The sequence below is a fragment of the Balaenoptera physalus genome, assembly GCF_965194825.1.
Source record: "Balaenoptera physalus genome assembly, chromosome: 20".
Lineage (NCBI taxonomy): Eukaryota > Metazoa > Chordata > Mammalia > Artiodactyla > Balaenopteridae > Balaenoptera > Balaenoptera physalus.
Genome location: NC_138901.1, coordinates 10066697 through 10084899, shown reverse-complemented (window position 1 = coordinate 10084899; position 18203 = coordinate 10066697). Strand labels below are relative to the sequence as shown.

Sequence of the window (18203 nt, the reverse complement as noted above, 5' to 3'; positions counted from 1 at the left end):
TGGGAGCAGAGGTTTCTGCCCACCTGAGAGCACACCCAGGGGCCCAGGGGGGGTTCTCTTTTGTTTTGAGGGCAGGTCTTTGGGGGGGTGGGCTGGCCTGTCACCTTTCCCTGTGGGCACTCGGCCTGTTGGCTGCAGAGCTGCAGGTTGGGGAAGCGTGCGGGCTCCAGTACCAGCCAGGCGGTGGGCACTTCGTGGAGGGCAGCCATTGCGTGCCGGCTCTGGCCTGGGAACTGCCCGGCCCTCCCTCTCAGGGGCAGGCGGCACCCTTGGACCCACACCTTCCTCGCAGCCTCACACTGCGTCTCGGCCCGTGGGTCTTGTCGGGGGCGCAGCAGGCCAGCGCTCGGGGTCAGCGCTCGCTGGACGTGTTCAGAGGGGGACCGGCTGTGTTCCCTCCAAACAGGCAGGAAGAAGAAGGGGGCGTGCAGGGGAGGGAGGGGCCTTGGGGCGCCGTCTGGGAGGAGGCAGGAGACCTGCTGCCCCCCCTCACCTGCCCCGTTGCCCACACCCCACTCCCTGTGCTCACCTCCCCAGTTATGGCAGAGTCTACGCAGCTGCTGACCCCTACCATCACACCATCGGCCCCGCGGCGACCTACAGCATCGGAACCATGGTAAGGAGGCTGGGGCCCGGCTGCCCTGAGCCGGGACGAGACGGCTGGCGCTGCAGCCGGGTTGGGGGGCGAGCGGGCAGGCCCTTAGGGGAATGACCCAGCCCTCGGCCTGGTGCCTGGAAGACAGAGGCCTGGATTTGAGTTGGGGGAGGACTTGCCCCTTCGTGCCCTCGTGGAATTAGAGGGAGGCAGGTCTGCCCAGACAGTCGGCTGCCCGGTAATGACGTCTGGTCGTCTGGGAAGCATTCTGGTGTGGCCCAGTTTTCTGAGCCCTGTAACAAAAGTCCCGTCCGGGCCTTCCATTCCCCTCACCAGGAAAACCAAACAAAACCCTCCGGCAGAGGCTCCAGAGGCAGGCAGGGCCTCCACTTCCCCTCATGTGGGTGTGTCTGTGCAATGGTCCCTCTGTGTTCTGTCACCCCCTTTGCTGTACCTTTTCGCACATCGAGGTGGGGAACAAGGGCTACCTTCTGTTTCTCACCCAAGTCCCTGCTCCGTGGACCCTCCGTGGCTCCGGCTGAGTCTGCAGGCCCTGTCCTGGGGAGAGGGGGCCTCTGACCACAGGCCTGGGGTGGGGCGGAAGGGGCGCACTCCTGATGGGCTTGCTGAGGCCGGAGGTGTGTGGGCCGGTGTGTCCGTGTGTGTGTGTATGTATGGCCAGCTGTTGACACATACAGCCCAGCTCACTCTGTACCCCCAGATCTGCTTGCAGTGGACACCTACCTCCCAGGCCCATCCCACCCCCAACCCCAGGGGGTGTTAATGTCGGTTTTTAGCTAGCTTGGCATCCAGCATCAAAGATGAAAACATTTTTGCGGGGCTAAAGAGGGACGAGGTCCAGAGACAATATGGAATTTTTTTCATCTCCCTTGTTTTTGATTACTCCCTCCCAATTTTTGTTTTGTCTTTTTTGATTTTTAACGAGCCTCAGACATCCCAAGCAGCCTGCAGTGACTGCTGGCAGCCATGGGGCCCAGGCCTCTGGGTGGGGGGCCCACACCCACTCCTGGATGGAGGCCCCGAAACCGTGGCTTGCAGGCCCCTTGGCTCCAGGATCGCCCGGCCCTCTGCAAAGCTGCTAGCTAGAAGGGTTAGTTAATTCACAGAGGGTTCCCTCTTACATTTTCTTTTATTGATTTTTTTTAAGATTTTCTGTTTTTTCCCCCAACTTTTCTTCTCTGGCACTTGCCATTTTCTTCCTTTTTCTGGGGAAACTGATGGGTAGGGCAGGAGGTTCCTGTGCAGGCCTCCCTGACCCAGGGGAGCCCAGGGGCACCGGAGAGCAAGAGTGCCAAAGGCCTGTCCTCCCAGCAGGATGGAGGAGGCGCAGGGACCCCAGACGGCCCCACGGAGCTGGGTGAGCAGACGCAGCCCCTCCTGGTAGAGCCAAGGCCCTGGGAACCCTGACAAGAGGTCCCTCCACCCTCCCGTGCCTGGAGGGGCTGAGTCCTGCCCCCGGCAGCCCCGATGGGCGCTGAGGAGGTGGGGCTCTTGCTCAGACCTGCCCCCCAGATTACAGATGACAGAGAAAGCGGGCAGGGAAGGGCCAGGCCTGAGCCAAGAGAGTGGCCGAAAGACATCTCAAGCCTCGTTATCCAGAAGCACTGTGGCTGGTCACCCCAGCACCTCCCTGACCCCAAGACCACCACATCGGAAATAGGCCCAGGGCCCCTCCTGCTGCCATGACAACCAGCGCCCATTCTCCCCAAGGCAGACCATAAGGGGGGCAGAAAACGGGATTTAGCTATTTCTCTTTTTGTTTTTCCTTATTTTTTTTTTTTTCTTTTTGCTTTTTCCCCCCTCTCCCAAAAGGCGGTACTGATTGGCTGTTTTTCATCTTTGATGTTGCAGGCTAGCCTCTGCCGAGGAGGGTACAGCCGCTTCACCCCCTACTAGCAAGAGGCCCAGCCCCTAACAGCATTCACACTGACTGCCTAGTACACACCAAACCCAGCAGTCCAAAACCAGGCACAGCCACCAGGAGGACAGTGCGCCCCTCCCGGTCAGCGACACGCGCCGCTGACCTCTGCGACTCTAAGTCCATAGGTTTTACCTCCGGCCAACTGGTCTCCCCCCCCACGATGGCGTGTGTGTCTTTGACCCTGGTCACCCCCGTATGTCTGAAACCTTGGCTCCTATTTTGACTCTGTTGATGTTGTGCCCCCCCAAGCCATTTCAGGTACAGTATACACACAGTGGGAGGGGCTAGGCCGGCAGAAGACCCCTCCCCAAGAACTAGCAATAGAGCCCGAGAGGGCCATGCCCACTCCCCATTCCCCCGGGCTACAGAGCCACGGAAGACGCCAGCCCGGCCTCCCCTGGAAGCCACCCCAACCAGTCTGGGCCAGAGCCCCGGCCCCTCCCCTGGGGTTCAGGAAGCAGGGGGCTCCCGCCTGTCTGCCCCAGTTGGTGGGTTCCTAGCCTCGACAGCACTCCTCCCCGTCGTCACCCAGCTAATCACAGGAGTAGCTGTCTCTGCCCTCCTCGTCCCCATCCAGCTAAACTAACATTTCTGATTAAATTTTATTGACGTTTCCTGCTGAAGTTGTCACAAGTCGTGCGGGAGCCCCACCAGCCTCAGGGGTTCCTTAGCCTCTGTTATAAGAAGGGAGAGCGTAGGGAGAGATTTCCCTGCCCCAGAGCCCAAAAGCAGTCCAGCCCTGCAGCCCCCGAGGACCCTCCCCTCAGCCCGTCTGCCTCACCGGCCCACAGTCTGTCCTCTCCAGCCAAGTCTTGAGGTGGGGTCCCTGCCAGCCTGGCACCTGGGTCTGTGCAGCGCCAGAGTGCAGCACCACCTCCCCTTCCGCAACCTGAAACGTTCTTATCCAGGTGCATTTCCGGAGGGGGAGTGTGAGTGAGAGAGCAGGGAGGGTGGTGCCCGTCCTCCGGACGTCCTGGCGGAACAGCGCTCTGCGTCCACCTCCCGTCCCGAGAGGCCTGGGGCTTAGCTCTGCTGCAGGGCTCTGGGGCCTGCAGGTGAAGCTGAGACAGCCGCGGGAGCGTTTGGAAGTTTCATATGCGGCCCTGGTACCTCTGTGACAGGAAACAGTGGCAAGGACCAAGGAGGCCCAGGTCTCCTATGTGCCAGAGCTGGGCCTCCAGGGGCGTGGACGGCCAGCTAGAGGGTGCGGGTCCCCGCCAGCCAGGACGTGAGCCTCCGCCGACTCCACCAGCACATCTGTCCTGGCTGGTGGAGTGGGCAGGTCACACGCAGGGTGCCCAGCCAGCTCACCACCACTGCCCAGAGCACCTTCTCAGCGGCCTCATTCCAGACCCCCACGTGGCCCAAGCAGCGTCACCCACCCACCACGCCCTGACCTCTGCCCTCCTCTGCGCTGAGCAGCCAGACCCTGCCCACCCAGGTCTTAGCGGAGTCCACCAGCTGCGTCTGCCAGCCGCGCTCACTGCGGCGCTTCCATCCCCGCGGCCCTGTTCTTCCCCCACCGGCCGCACCCTCTCTGCCCTGGAGGCCGGAGGTCTGCATTAAAGTCCCTTACGCAAGATGAGGGGGCTCCTGAAGCTGGGAGTGGGGCCGGTTTGGGGGCGCCTCCTCTCTTGCCCTCCTGGCATCCAGGGTCCCGGGTCCAGCTGCCCCGGCAGCACGCCTGGCCGGTGCTCCTGTGAACTGCAAGTCGCGCCTTTCTGTTTCTGTTGTAGTGAAAGCTTCCACCGTTTCCTTCTTGGACCATGAAGGGCAAAAACAAAAAAACACAAAAAAATCACAAAACAAAAAACAAAACAAAAAAAGATGTTCAGATCCAAGCAACAAAACAACCAACCAAACCGAGAAGCACCCACCACGTCCGAGTCCGCGAGCCCGCGAGCCGTCGCAGCGCAGCGAGGGAGCAGGTCCGCGGCCCCCGGCCGCCGGCAGCGCGCTGGCAGGAGGGAGGCGGGAGGGGAGGGACTCCGTTTTCTACCAAGTCTTCCTTCCGGGCCCCACTCGAGGCAGCGTGGGCCAGTGGCGAGCGCTGCAGGCCCAAGCAGGAAGAGTGGCCAGCAGGACTCGACCTTGGCTGCCGACTGTGCCAGCGGAGGGACGGCTGGGTGGGCGCGGGGACGGGGGCTGCTTTTCATCTCGGGGCTTCGGCTGTGCCCAGTCACCCTGTGTCTTGCGCTCTGGGCCCCGGCTACCCCTCCTGCCGCGCCGCCAACACCTGTGTCCTGCGAACCTGGGGAGGAGTTTGCAGCCACTGGAGGCTGTCCAACCAGCAGCCCTGGGGTCCGACCTCAACACCAAGGGCTGATATGTTTCCAGAACTACAGGGCACCCAGGCCCCCTCCCTCCACACGAGGGGGCTCTGGCTGCCCAGCAAGGGGTGAGGGCCTTGAGGCCGAGGTCTTGTTCCGACTGGTCGTTTCTGGTTCCCTTTCTGGAGGAGGCCCTGGGCCTGGTCTAGGAGAGGGAAGGCCAGCCTCACGCTGCAGCTGGGTCGAGCCCTCTGGCCCCTGCCCTGCAGGGCCCCGTCCTGCAGAGGAACAGAGGGACGGGCCGGCGCCTGGCTGCACGGCGAGGGTTCGGGTCACGGTGCTATGGGTCTGCACGGCACGTCCGAGCAGGGAGAGCCAGGGGTGGGGGAAGGCCTGGGCGGTCCGCCGCCCCCTCCCCTGCTCCCGGCTCAGGTCCCAGAGTCGCGGGGGCAGCAGACGGCAGGCAGCAGGGAGGAGCCGCTGGCCAGGCAGGGAGAGCTGGAGTCGGGGGAGAAGCAAAAAATAACAAAAGATGTAGGCTTCCCACATGGCTCCACTGTCTCATGAAACTTAAAAAGTAAAAAAAATACACCTCACTTTATATTCAGCATCAGCTCCTGAAGCTACTGAGATGAGGCTCCTTTTCTATTCCCGGTGTACATAGCCCCGCCCTGCCTCCGGCTTCGTCCTCTGTACAGGCCCCTCCACCCTCTGCTGTTCTGGACCCTTTTCTTGCAGCAGCTCCACCCCCGGCCCTGCGCCCTCCCACCCCTCTCACCCCCGGGACTGCAGCCAGGCCCCAGGCTTCCTTTCTTACCATTCTGTATGCTTCCAAGGTGTGACCATTCAAATCAACCGCATTATTATTATTAAGATTATTAATAAAGATTTTTCTTCAAACCAGGACAACTCTTTTTGATTTGCCAGCTCCCGGGCACAGAGGGTAGAGGGCACAGAGGACCAGGACGCCCACTGTGGGTGGCCCCAGGACGGGCAGCTCCTCCCAGGAAGCCAGATGGCCAGAGGGGAGTCAGAAGACCCTCTGGGAGAGAGTCTGGAGCCCTGCATGCTCTCCTCCAGACTGCCGTCTCCCCATCCCGTCCCAGGAGTCTGGAGGCAGGGCTCACACGTGCTCCCCGCAGCCTTGCCCTGTCTACCCTGCGGGCAAGGTCTGTGGCGTTACTGGCAGAGTCTGGGGCAGGAGGGCCCCCCCGGCCCCACCGGCTGCTGAGTGGGGGCTGCTCCACAGGTGTGCCTGCTGACCGGCGGGGCAGACACCTGAATACAAGAGGGCCGGCTGGGCAGTTGAGGCTGGTGCTCTCAGGGATCTTGCCCACACCACTGGCTCTGCCTGTGCGCCGGGGCCCAGCCGTGGTCCCAAGGAAAGGAGCTGCCTGAAGGTAAGCCCACTGCTTCACCCCCGGCCTGAGTCCCCAGCCCCGGCGCAGTGGGGTGGAGGAGAGTGGCCGCCATCCTCAACCCCCAGCCAGAAGAGGAGGGAGAGCTGGGAAGGGAAGCAGCAGAATCCAAACCAAGAGCTTGAAAGCCTTGGGCTGGGGGCTGCGATGGGGGCAGCTTCCAAACCCGAGACACGCTGTCCGCCCCACGTCTCACCAAGACCTGCGTTCTTGATTTTTCACAGCGTTGGATCATTTATTTCGGAGCGATTACACACGCCAGAGGGGCACAGGCTTAAACGCCGACATATTATTTTCCTGCATACGAGCCTTTTACCGTCAGTGGGACTGGGGACCGTGCTCTTGGGAAGCTGGGGCTGTGCGATCCCGCAGCACGCCATGCTCTGCTAAACCCCCTTTTTTCTAATTGCTTGCTCACCAGACCGTGAGAAAATAATTGCCACTATAAATTTTCCCTCCTTCTCTGCATAAACTATTCGGGAAACCAGCACTTTAAAAAAAAAAAAAGCCTCCTGAAATAAGAGCAGCAGGGCATTACAGCTGTGCTGCCCACTTCCGGGTGCCCGGTCCTGACCCCCCACCCGACCGCCACCTCTGGGAACTGGGGTGGGAGGAGCCAGGAGCCCCCACCCCAGTTCCCCCCAGTTCCAAATGGGGGGGACTCAAAGCATTCCAGGGGGAGTCAAGGGAGCGGTTCCCCAACCCCGACAGTCTCCTGACACTCCAGATTCACAGGGAGAATCGGGGGTGCTGGGAGACCTGTTCAGGGTCAGCCAGTGGAGGTGTCTTTCTGGCCCGCAGGAACCCTCTTCCCCCCTCTCAGACAAACCTATTCCTGGCCTGGGACTGAGCTGAGCCACACGTGTGGGGCATGAAGAGTAAAACGTTCCCAATTAGGAAAGACGTAGAACCAGAGGTCCTGCGTCAGGCTGGGAAAGGGGCATGTGGGTACCCGGGAAGCAGGGCAGGTGGAGACGGAGGCGAACGTCGGCCCCGGAAGGAGAACCCCTCCGCGTCCTGCGGTCCTCTCCGAATTCCGAGGACCAGGATGGATGCTGTGTGGCTGCACTGCCGCCTGGCGGCCTCTTCCTTCACTGCGGCGTAAAATCAAGTCTGCTGACCCTGCGTGGCACAAGAGGCCAACCCTCCAGCTGGGAGGTCACCCCAGAGGGTCCTGGCCCTCGGCATCGTCCACATCAAGTAGCACAGGGGGAGGACAAGAGGAACAGGAAAGTAACCCCCATCGTTGGCCTATGAGGCCTGGGGGTGAGAGACCCCAAGAACGAGGGGCTGACGGCCTTCATCAAAGGGTCAGGGCACAACCCACTGAGGCCTGGAGAGGGCAGGGGAACAGGGTTACCCAAGGCTGCGGGATCAAGAGACCCCGCCCGGGAAGCCACTGCAGCGGCCCAGGTGTTAACAGGGGAGCTGTGTGGCTGGAGAAGCCATCTCTGGCTCGCCTCCCCGCCTCCTCCCCGTGCAGAGCGCTGGGCAGAGGAAGGAGGGAGGTGCTGGGAGAGAGAAGGAAGCGGGAGGAAGGGACCACAGTGGGGAGGGCCGCTGTCCCGATGCCCTGATGCTCCGGACTAACACCTGCTCAAGGGAGTGGCGGAGCCGGAGGGTGTGACGGAGGCGGCCCGGAGCCCGCACACAGGACTGGGGGGCTGCTGGGTGCCCCCTGAGGGCCTTCCCGGGCCCTGCCCAGCCTCCTGCTGCCCGAGCTCACTGGGCTCACTAGCTTGCACCTACGACCCGGAAGAGACGAAGCAGGACACAGGGCCGATGGGAATGCTCCATAAGTGGCTCTGGCTCAGGGGGACGGTAAACTGGGAAAGCCAGGACACGAGGTGGTCTGGCCCAGGTGCCTGCCCTGCCTGGGGCTGGAGTGACCTGGCGCAGCCTGGCCTGGGGCTCCCATTCCTGGGGAAGAGGTCCCCCGGGACACCCTCTCAGCACTTGCAGGGGCCACTGTTCCTGAGCTACTGGCCACCCCCCACCCCGCTGCTCTGCTCCATCGGGGCCCCGCTATCTTATTCCCACCCTTGGAAGCCCTTGGAAGTCTCAAGGCCCTACTCCGAGGCCCTCTCGCCACAATTAAGCTCGTTCCTAATTGTCCCAACTGCAGGAATAAAAGGTCACCATTGTCAGCATAACCGTCTTTCAGCCTATTAGGCAACACCCTTTATGGAATTTTCTAGACTAAATTTTCCCAAATCTTTTCACTTGTACCCGGAAACTGTATACTACAGAGAGAGATTAGACAAAAAGGGGGGGTCCATTCACCCCTGGGATTATCAACTCAGCAAACTGACTTCTCAGTTTTTCTATCCCAATGGCCCAACGAAGAGCCACAGCCCACAGCCTTCTGGGGCCCATGATCTTCTGGCCCAGCCCTCGGGACCCGGGCCTTCCCCGCACACGTGTGAGGCCCCAGTGCGGAAGAAACCTTATCCCTGAGGTGGGAGACTGTGCTTTAATGGTCGCTCATGTGCGGGGCGTGGAGTACAGCATGGCCGCCCTGCCCCACTCGGCCCGCGGCACCAGAAACCCCTCCTTGGGGATGGGCTCCACCAGGAACTCCACACGGCCATCCCGGCCAGGCTCTGCGGCTGCCACTGCCAGGTCCACTATCCGATACCGGTTGACAAAAGCCAGGCCCAGGAGCGTGGGCCTCTCTGGCTCCGACGGCCCCCTGCAAGGAGAGTCACCTCCTGACCCTTGGCAGCAGTGGATCCGGAAGCATCGGACGTGAGGGAGGAGGTAGGCCCAGTGCAGGGTACAGCTGAGTCGGAGCCCAGCGGCGCCGCTCTCCCCCTCGGAGGTGGCCGGCTGCCAGTGCACCTGCGAGACGGTCACGGCCTGCACCTGAGGCAGAGGGCTCAGCAGGCTACTGGCATCCACCACCTGCCAGAAGAGAGAAGGCTCAGCACGGCCCGAGAGCCCAGGGCTGGTTGGAGGGCGCCTGGCCCTGCAAGGTCCACGCCCCGCACCTCTGTGCCAATCCCCCCGGGCCAGCGGAGGCAGCAGGGGGCTGCTCGGCCTCATCTGCAGCCGGACAGATGCCCCAGCCGGCCCCCAGAGATACCTCACCTGGATCTCTCCAAGGCGACAGATGAAGTTCTCCTCCTCCTGGCTGCCCGGAGGCCGGGAGAAATTAACGAAGAGGGCCTGCAGGAGGCAGCCCCGCAGATTCACTTCGTAGCAGCTGGGAGAGGCAAACAGAGGTCGGTCCCAAGGGGCCTCAGCTCGGCACCTTCAGACTGGCTGCTCAGAGGCCCCGAGCCACGGGGAGCTCCGTCCCAAAGTGGACCCTGCGGTCTTGTGTCACTGAGCTGCCTGAAATCCAAGGGGTCGGCCCAGGGCCCCTCCATTCCCGCCAGTTCTGGGGTTTCTCAGTGGACGGCCCCTCACTCTTCAATCCCCACCCCAGCGTGGCCATCCCCGGCCGGGGATTCAACAGGAAGGGGAGGGACTCACCGCTGGACCCAGCCCCCGCTGAGCTGCTGGCCGCAGCGGCCCACCCATTTGGCCAGCTTGGTCGGGGGCACCCGGAGGGGTCGGGGACTGCGCCTTGAGCTCGTTTCTGCTGGGGCAGGAGACACAAGACTTTAACAAGGAGAGTCCAAAGGAAACCGCACTGGGAGGGGTCACTGAATCGGGAGCCGGGGGCCCAGCAAGACTCCCTGGTGGCCCCAGGTGCTCTCGGCCCGATGGGCTGAGGCCTCAGAAGGAGAATAGGGAGGAGAGGAGGAAAACTCAGGGGTGGATGACCAGGACTGGCCCGTGGACATCCTCCCTCTCAGGGCGCAGCTGGCAGGAGACCCACCGTGGGAGCACACGTCCAACCCCGCGCCGCAGGGCCACAGCCCAGGGGTTCCAGCGGGAAGGCACACCTCCCCGGCCTGGCCGGACCGCCGCAGTGCCCCCAGCCCCGGCTGCCCCCGCACCCCGTGCAGCTCTCTAGCTTCCTCCTCCCCGACACGTCCCCTGAGAAGGCAGAGGCCTGTAAGGAAGGAAGGAGCCAACCGCGTCCCCTCACCGCTCAGCGCCGAGATGCCTCCCACATGACAGCTGCCTGCGTCCCCCGTGGTGAGCTCCAAAGCCACCCCCACAGCCGAAGGCCCTTCTAGCTTGTACACCATGGACAGGAAAATCTTGGGCGGCACTGGCACCTGCAGGGAGAATAACCTGGAGGAGGGAGGTCCTGTGGTGAGAGGCCACAGGGAAACCGCTGGGAAGCGGGACTGTTCCGGGTCCCGTCCGCCAACTTCTCCCTCCAGGACAGGGAGGGGGAGCGGGCTGCCCGGCGAGGCCAGCCGCAGGTCTGCGAACGGAAAATGCACACAAGAGTGGGCAGGTAGCTGACGCTACTCTCCTGGACACTCAGAAGCGGTGAAGATGGTAAACTGTGTGTTGCGTGTTCTTCACACAATAAAACAAAATCCCGGCTCTGTCCTCACTCTGGCCTCTGCTGCCCACCTGCCCAGTTAGGCGACTGACATGGATGATGGGGGAAGCTGACGGGCCCTACGTCTCAGCCCGACTCACTCACCTACCTCACAGACACGTTTCCAACCTCGGGCGGAATCAGCCCCCGGATAACCAGAGAGCTGCCCCCGTTCCAGGCGTCCGCCAGGCAGCAGTGCATCTTCACCCAGCCCCGTCCATCCCCTTGCAGCCTGTGCTCTCCAAACAGGGGCTGGATTTCCTGGGCGCTCAGGTGGTACCAGGGCCCCACAGCCTCCTCCTGAAGAAAGAGACCGAAGTGGAGGGAGGGCAGGGGGCAGACGGAGCCATCACGCCCCAGGCCCCCTCCCACCGGTCCCAGGTGAGGACCAAAGACGAGAGAGAAGGCAGCCCCTTCACCAAGATGCGGCACATCCAGGAAGCCCCTCGCCCCCGGCCACCCAGCAGGGGACCCACGCACCTGGCCATAGCAGACTCTTCGAGTCCCCATGCCCAGGCAGAAGGAAGTGACAAAGGGCAAGGAGCAGATACTGTGCGTGGGCAGATAGCGTTCCAGCAAACTCCAGAACCTGCGGAGGAACGCGTGGAGGCTCAGGTCCACAGAGGGCTCTGTGACGCCCTGAAGACTCCAGTCTTTCCGGCACCCCTTCCCGAGTGACTGCAGCCCCCCACTGCAAGTCTGCAGGAAGTGGTCCCTCGGGATCCCCAAACTTTGTCCTTCCTGCGTAACTAACTGGTCTCCACGACCCCCAGGAGCAGCCAGGGCAGCTGAACCCCTTGCCCTGCCTTAACCCCCACCCCCAGGGGAGCAAGGCCAAAAGCTGGGGAAATCACCTGAGACCCTCCCTGCCATGGGCCACACTCAGGACCCGGGACGCGCAAGACTCACTTGTCCTGGTTCTGGAAGAAATCCCCCTTCTCCAAACACTCGTACACCCAGCCAGGTGCGAAAAGAGCCGCCGAGAACCCGTGCTTCCGGATCAGCTCCAGTGACTAGGGAGACAGCAGTCAGGGAGATGCCCCCGTCCCAGCAACCAGCATCCACGCATGGGGATGGGGGGTGTGGGGAAGTGGGGAGCCTGGAAAGGGAGGCAGGAGCCCCAGCTCCACTCCGGGCGTTTAGGGCTCATCCCTGCAGTTCTGCAGCCGCCCAGAAGAGGGCGCAGGCGGCGGGGAGGCGCAGAGGGGAATGTCCGAGGGGCCGGGGCCAGCACGCGGGGCGCCCACGGGATACACGTCTCTCTCTCTCACTACACTTCACACTATATTATCAGCCTCACAGGGGGCGGAGAGAATCTTCAGTTATTGGATTAATTTATTCACTTAAAACTTAATTAATGAGTTGAGAACGTCCCCACGGCACCCAGGAAGGGCAGGATTGACAGCCCCGGGACAGGCTGATTCCCCACTTATCGCACACCAGGTGCAGCAGCCCCCCGAGGGCCCCTCTTCTCTTCTCTCACTGCTGACACCTCCTGCCTTGCCAGAAAAACCTCACTAGTTATCAAACCAGCAGTTCCCGAAACGGTGGGTGTTTCACCTCAGTCCTTCGCCCTGGGCTAAGGAAACACCAAAATATGCCCCCCGGCTTTCCTCTGAGTCCCTGTCTTGCTTTACAATGCTAGCTCAGTGCCCTGCAAAGCACGTAGTCCAAAAGGAAGTAAAGCTACAGATGAGACCGGCGGTCGGAAGAGGTGCTTTGGACATTAACACCTAGGTAAAAATGGTACCATCTGACTGTAGAAATGGGCTGGAAGTTAGGATTTTAGGGCAGAGCTTGTTTCTCGGTGCCTCAGTTTCCCCACTCTGGGGAGGATCACTGCTGCCTCTCTTTCCCTTAAGGTGCAGATGGCAATGAAAGGTCCACAAGAACACCAAGCACCCAGGCCACTGCCACCACCTCCCCGGCCTCAAAGGCCACCACCCACCTTGTCCGTGTCGAACCGGCCCCCGACGACATTGCCCCGGGCGAACACATCCACTCCCACGTACACGTCGGCCAGGCGCTCCCCCGCCTGCCCCAGCATCCGCTCCAGATGCTCCTCTCGCCAGTTATAGTTGGTGAAGAAGCCATCGCAGGAATCGAAGAAGACCCTGGGGGCGGCAAGGGTGGGCTGCAAAGCCCGGGCCTTCTCCCCTCAAGCACCTGCATCCGCTCAGCCCACAGACTGCAGGCTGCCTCCAGGACCCAGCCCACAGACTGTGGCCCATAAAGCTGGGCACGGCCGGGCTGACCAGGCACTCATTCTCTCTGGTGGTGCTCGGGGTATCAGACAACTCTGCCCGTCCCTCACCTTCCCCAAGGCAGCCATGCCGGCAACACCTCCGGAAGGCAGAGGGAGCTCCTGCCCCTGTCCAGAGGCCCAGGCCGCCCTCCTGCAGGCTCACCTGTTGTGCTCGTTGAGCTCATCCTGCCACGTGAGTTGCCCGCTGCTCACCACGCTGTCATACCAGAGCACCAGGCCCCTGGGGACCTGTTGATGCAGCTGAGTGGTCAGGTACCGGAGGAAGTGGGGCATGTTCCCCACAGCGGCCAGCTGGAGACAGGGAAGGAGACAGACCTTCCGTGAGGCCCAGAGAGGTCTGTCGTGAGAAGCGCCTGGCACAGGACAGACAGGAGGACACTTAACCCCAGGAGCAAATGGGTCCTGGTCCCGGAAGCCCCTCAGCCCCACGGCTGCTGAGCAGAGGGTCCAGCCAGAGGTCCGACTTTCCGTTCTTTCTGAAGCAGGGAGGACACGGACTCAGCAATCAGGAAAAGATAAAACGCAGTGAAAGGGGAGGGCAGCGTGAAGAGGAAGCCACACATGCGGCCCAAGCAAAGCAGAGACCGAGGAGGAATAAAGGGCCGCCTTGAAGGAGCCAGAGAAGCAAAGCTCAGCGGGCAAGGTTTCTGGACACATCCATCTCTGTGTGAAGTGGCAGAGGCGTAGGAGCCAGCTCTAACTGAGACGCAGGAAGTGCTGCTGTAGCAGGGACCCGGCCTGGTGAGGCCGAGGAGTGCGATGGAGGGTCCCCGTGGGGCACAGGGGCTGGCGGACCAGGCGCCAGGGGCAGGCGTGCTCACACTCAGAGAGTTCTCGATGTTGATCAGCCAGCCATCGAATCGGAAAAACTGGGCAATCAGGACCAGCTGATGGGCCACCGCCCGGTATGAGCGCTCGTCCCCAGCCAGGAAGGCCTCACAGAGCCGCTCCCCTTCTTTCCATTCGGTGATGAAAGTCCCTGTGGGACGGGAGAGAAACGAGATCGGGCCCGGGGATCATTTCCCCTCTGACCCAGCAGTTCCCAAGGTGTGGTTCCTATACCAGAAGCATCACTGTCGCCTGCAGACTTATTAGAATTTCAAATTCCCAGCGTCCGCAGATATCAAATGAACCGGATACCCTGGGGGCGGGGCCCCAAAATCAGTGTTAGACAAGACAGTAAATGATTTGGATGCAGGAGAAAGCTTGAGGAGCACTGCTCTCCCCAGGGGTGGACCACCTACGGCCTGTATCCAGCCCCCCATCTCTTCTTGTAAAAACGGTTTTACTGGATCACAGCCCAGCCCATTTGTTTGTCTATTGTCTGTGGGGGCTATTGTCTCTCTGGCAGTTCCAATAGTGACCCAGTGGCCTGGAAAGCTGAAAATATTTCCTATCTGGTCCTTTCCAGAAAAAGTTTGCCTTTGCCTGTCCTAACCCGTCAAGGCAGGTAAGGAGCTCTACCCACTAAGCAGCAGCCGAAGCCCAAGCCCTTTCATCAATGGGTCACCTGGCAGGTGTGCCAACGAGTCTGGCAGGGTTGGAGGCGGGTCCTTGGCTCTTACCCAGCACACAGACCCCATGCCTGTGGGCAGCGTTGGTCCAGCCTACCGGGGGGATGGTGACCGTGTGATGGCTGAAGTACACAAAGATGTCGATGTACTGCCAGTGGTAGAAGGAATAGGGGCTCTGCGCAGCTGAGCCCTGAATAAACCTGGGTGAAGAAAGAGAACAAAGTCAGGACCCAGAAACAGACAAGGACACGACAACCCTATGGTGAAAAGAGAGGGCAATGGCAAGTGAGTGAAGATTCTCTTCAGTTCCATCCAGTCGGCACTAACGGCAAGCTTGCTGTGAGCCAGGCCCTGCCTAATGACCGGGCTGAGGAGCAGGATCAGCCCACAGCCCGGATGTTGAGAGGGTTTGTCTCAAGGGAAACGTTTTCACCAGGCCGTGCAGCTACCCCCCATGGGACCTGATGGACTGAGCGTGTTTAGCCTCAACAAGCAGACAAACACAGGACAGAAGGAAAGAGACGGGGAGGGGCTCACGCAGAGCTCCCAGTGCCTGGGGTCCCACTCTATTCTGAGGTCAGCAGTTCCCCAGGACACAGCCTGCCTGCAGGCATGGTTGGGGTTGACAACCACGTGAGCTACACCCGAGGTTACATCACCCGCCTCTGTCTGTACCTTGATGGCCAGCTCTGACTCAAGCCTTCCCAACAATCGTCATGTCCAAGATTATTTTATGGACGTTTAAGATCTCTAAACTTTCTCCGCAGCAACCTGGAGGAAGTGCCCCCGGCTGCGGGGGGGAGGGGGTGGAACGACTCCAGAGCCAGTGGGCCAAGATGGAAGGGAGCTCGAGTGAGGAGGATGAAGAAAAGAAATCAGCTGAAGAACCAAGTTTCCGGGCCAGGCCATCTGAAGAGGGTCCCGGCTGTGGTGCCCTCTCCAGCCTCCCAGACTTCAGGTGCAGGTAGTCCCCAGAATCAAACAGTTTCAGAGCTGAAAGAGGCATCAGCTACTGCCTAATCCAGTGCCCTCTTCTTACAGATGAAACAAAGAGGCCCGAGTTCCTCTCCCAGGTGGTGGCAGTGTGGGCTGATCCCATCTCCTGACTCCCCATCCAGTGCTCCTTCTGCCACACGGCACGCTCCCTCCCCTCCGTCCCCTCCCGCCAGGCGATGCCCTCGCAGTGTCCTCACTTGTCATCCAGGTACCCGCCCATCATGTCATGGCACATCAAAGTCCGGGGCCTCCTGCTGCTCAGAGGGGGCTGCCGACACTCGGGGGGCCCTAAGGCCACGTTAAAGCTGTCCTCCACGTCGGGCGTCCATGCCAAGAGTTCCTCCAGGGAAGACAAGTAAAAGCTGATGGGTTTGGTGGTGTCCTTGTCATAATATCGAACTGGTCAGAGTAGGGAAACAGCGAGGAATTAGTGGAAATTATGGGATTAATAACAGAAAACTTGAGACAGGAGGGGGCAGCCCTGTCCAGAAGCCCCAAGAGTAAACATGGACACAAGTGTTCAGAGCCTCGGTCCTTCTCACCTGGCAAAGGGTCTGGGGTAAAACTGACCACTTCTCGAAAGACTGCTTCTTCTTGAGCCTCTTCAGTTCTAAGCAAACAAAGAGTTAAACTTTTTAAAAATAAAAGGGTAAAGAAAAAGAGCACTTTGAAGCAAACAGACCAGCCCACACTTAGACATGCAGGGGGAGATGTCCTCTGGCTTACATTTTTTAATGCAAACTATGGAAACGTGCCTTTGCCCATTCTGTTCCCTCAAACTGGAACACCCTTCTGTCCATTCTCCACCTACTGAAATCCTCCACCTCCTCAAAGACCAGTTCAGATGTCCCCGCCCCAGGCACCAACCCCCTTCCTGCCCAGCATGGGCACGAATAATCCTAATTACACACGCTGGCCTGCCCTGAGCAATTAAAAATGCCACGCTCGGATCCTCTGCGCAGATCCACCGCCAGGGGTGGGAGGCACGATCAACGCATTTCGCAGATGAGGATGTCGAAGCTTCCCGCCAGGGCGCCAGGATTCCCAGCCTGGCCCGCTGCTGAGGTCGCATCCCGGTTCCGAGACTCTGTCCGTGCCTGCTGCTGTGCGGGCTGGGGCGGCGGGCAGCCCCCGCCGCGGACAGGGGGCTTGGGGGCCGAAGATTGCTGTCCTGCGCCCGGAGCTCCCAGCGCGCCTCCCGGGGCCTGGGTCGGGCGCCCATCGACTCTGGCTCCACTGCCCGGCCGCGGGACGGGGCCGCAGGATTCGCCCACCGGTCTCTTACCCACCTCCTCTGCGGCAGCCGCACGCCTGGCTGGGGATCCCGCTGCTCCTTCAGGGTCGTCGGCGCCCGCAGCCGCCGGTCCCGCCGCCGCGCAGCCGCCCGGGTCCGAGCGCCCGCGCCCTCCATGACTTTGCCCCGCTCACGCCGCCAGGCAGCCCGGCTGCCGGCCAATCGCAGGCTGGAACCTGCCCCTGACACCGCCAGCCGGCCAATGGGAACTTCTCGACGCGTCTGCCCCGCCCCTACTGGGCTCCGGACGGACTCCCGGCTCGCGCTATGGGCTGGCCCACCTGCCGCCGGGCCTTTGTAGCGGAGAAAGGTCTGGGGACGGGGCCTGTGGCGGGGCGGGGCCGAGACGAGGGGCGGGGAGGGGGCGGGGCGGGGCGGGCGGAGCGGGGAGGGGGCGGAGCGGGGCGGGCGGAGCGGGGAGGGGGCGGGGTCTGAGTCCAGGGCTCCGGAAAGCACCTTTGTACCAGTTCTGGCCTCGCCAGCCTCCTATTTCAGATGAGCGATCTCCCGAAGGTCACAAAGTCAGTAAATTGTAGAAGCAATATCTGAACTCAATTCGTCTAATCCCTATTCAAAGATAATTTTCAGAAAAAGGTGAAATAATAATTCTCATTCAGGTATAAATATAGACAAATGTTAAAGACTGTCCTATTCGTTCATCAGCGAAGGAACCAGACAGGTATTATAACCAGTTCAAAAGCCAATCAAAAAAGAGAACCTTTTATAGATCAGGAATATTGAAATGAGAACGTTAATAGAGGCAGAATGAGTTTTTCCGCAGGAGTGGGGGGTGGGCAAGATCACTGAACGTCCGGACAAGACAATTTACACGTTGTAAAGAAGATGATAAAAAGCTAGAATCAGATTAAGTGGTACAGCTACTGTGTATGTATAAAATAAATAAGCTGCAAGGATATAGTGTACAACACAGGGAATATAGCCACTATTTTATAATAACTATAAATGGAGCATAACCTTTAAAAACTATGTTTTTAAAAACTATGCTCAGTACTATGTTGTACTGAAACTTATATAATATTGTACATCAACTATACCTCAACTTTTAAAAAAAGCTAGGATCAGATAACAGCAGGATGTGCAGTATGTAGACAATGCATAGTTTCCACTGAAGCACAAATTTTTTTCTACACCCCCTAATCTGCAGGGCCCCAAGCCCACAGGGCCTGGACGTATCTCAGAGGTGGCCCCTCCCCAGCATCTTGGGCACAGAGGGGTTCCCAGCGTGTGGAGTGTGAGGAGAAGCGCCTGGACTCAAGGCTGGGCCCCGCAGGGCTGAGTTTGGGCCCACCCAAGGCGCCCCTCACCCAGCCCCCAACACCCCTTCGTACAGCTGGGAGTGTCCCGCTGCCCAAGCCAAGTTGAGTGGGCCTCTTTATTATCACTGCAGACTTTGAACTTCATGAGGCTGCAAGCTTCCATAAACCCTGAGAGTGGGGAAAA

General features: G+C 60.5%; 2 protein-coding genes across 25 annotated transcripts in view; one reads left to right on the top strand and one right to left on the bottom strand.

Moving 5' to 3' along the window:
- RBFOX3 (RNA binding fox-1 homolog 3) overlaps positions 1–5710 on the top strand; it is a 454119-nt gene extending 448409 nt beyond the window's left edge. For 17 of the 19 annotated variants that reach the window (XR_014257852.1, XM_082443027.1, XM_082443031.1 and 14 more), the window contains 2 exons: positions 538–616; positions 2468–5710. Coding sequence is in view for 17 of the 19 variants with exons in the window: in XM_082443027.1 (XP_082299153.1) it covers positions 538–616; positions 2468–2512 (124 nt within the window). In the remaining 2 variants the exon portion in view is untranslated. The remainder of the gene's footprint in view (positions 1–537; positions 617–2467) is intronic. The other 2 variants (XR_014257851.1, XM_082443016.1) reach the window with 1 other exon arrangement.
- A 2574-nt stretch (positions 5711–8284) lies between these two features.
- ENGASE (endo-beta-N-acetylglucosaminidase) lies at positions 8285–16978 on the bottom strand. Of its 6 annotated transcripts, none has more exons than XM_082442984.1 (14): positions 16738–16978; positions 15991–16058; positions 15646–15847; positions 14504–14652; positions 13760–13917; positions 13081–13229; positions 12621–12786; positions 11582–11685; positions 11153–11261; positions 10782–10972; positions 10265–10413; positions 9703–9811; positions 9316–9430; positions 8285–8917 (listed from the first exon to the last, which is right to left on the bottom strand). In XM_082442984.1, exons 1-14 carry the CDS (start codon positions 16857–16859, stop codon positions 8699–8701), a joined length of 2010 nt encoding a protein of 669 aa, XP_082299110.1. In that variant the 5' UTR covers positions 16860–16978; the 3' UTR covers positions 8285–8698. The 6 variants fall into 6 exon arrangements, with proteins under 6 accessions (XP_082299110.1, XP_082299109.1, XP_082299107.1 ...); XM_082442983.1 differs by having other exon boundaries at positions 8286–9066; positions 16738–16976; XM_082442981.1 differs by having other exon boundaries at positions 8289–9129; positions 16738–16970.
- Between the last annotated feature and the right edge of the window lie 1225 nt (positions 16979–18203).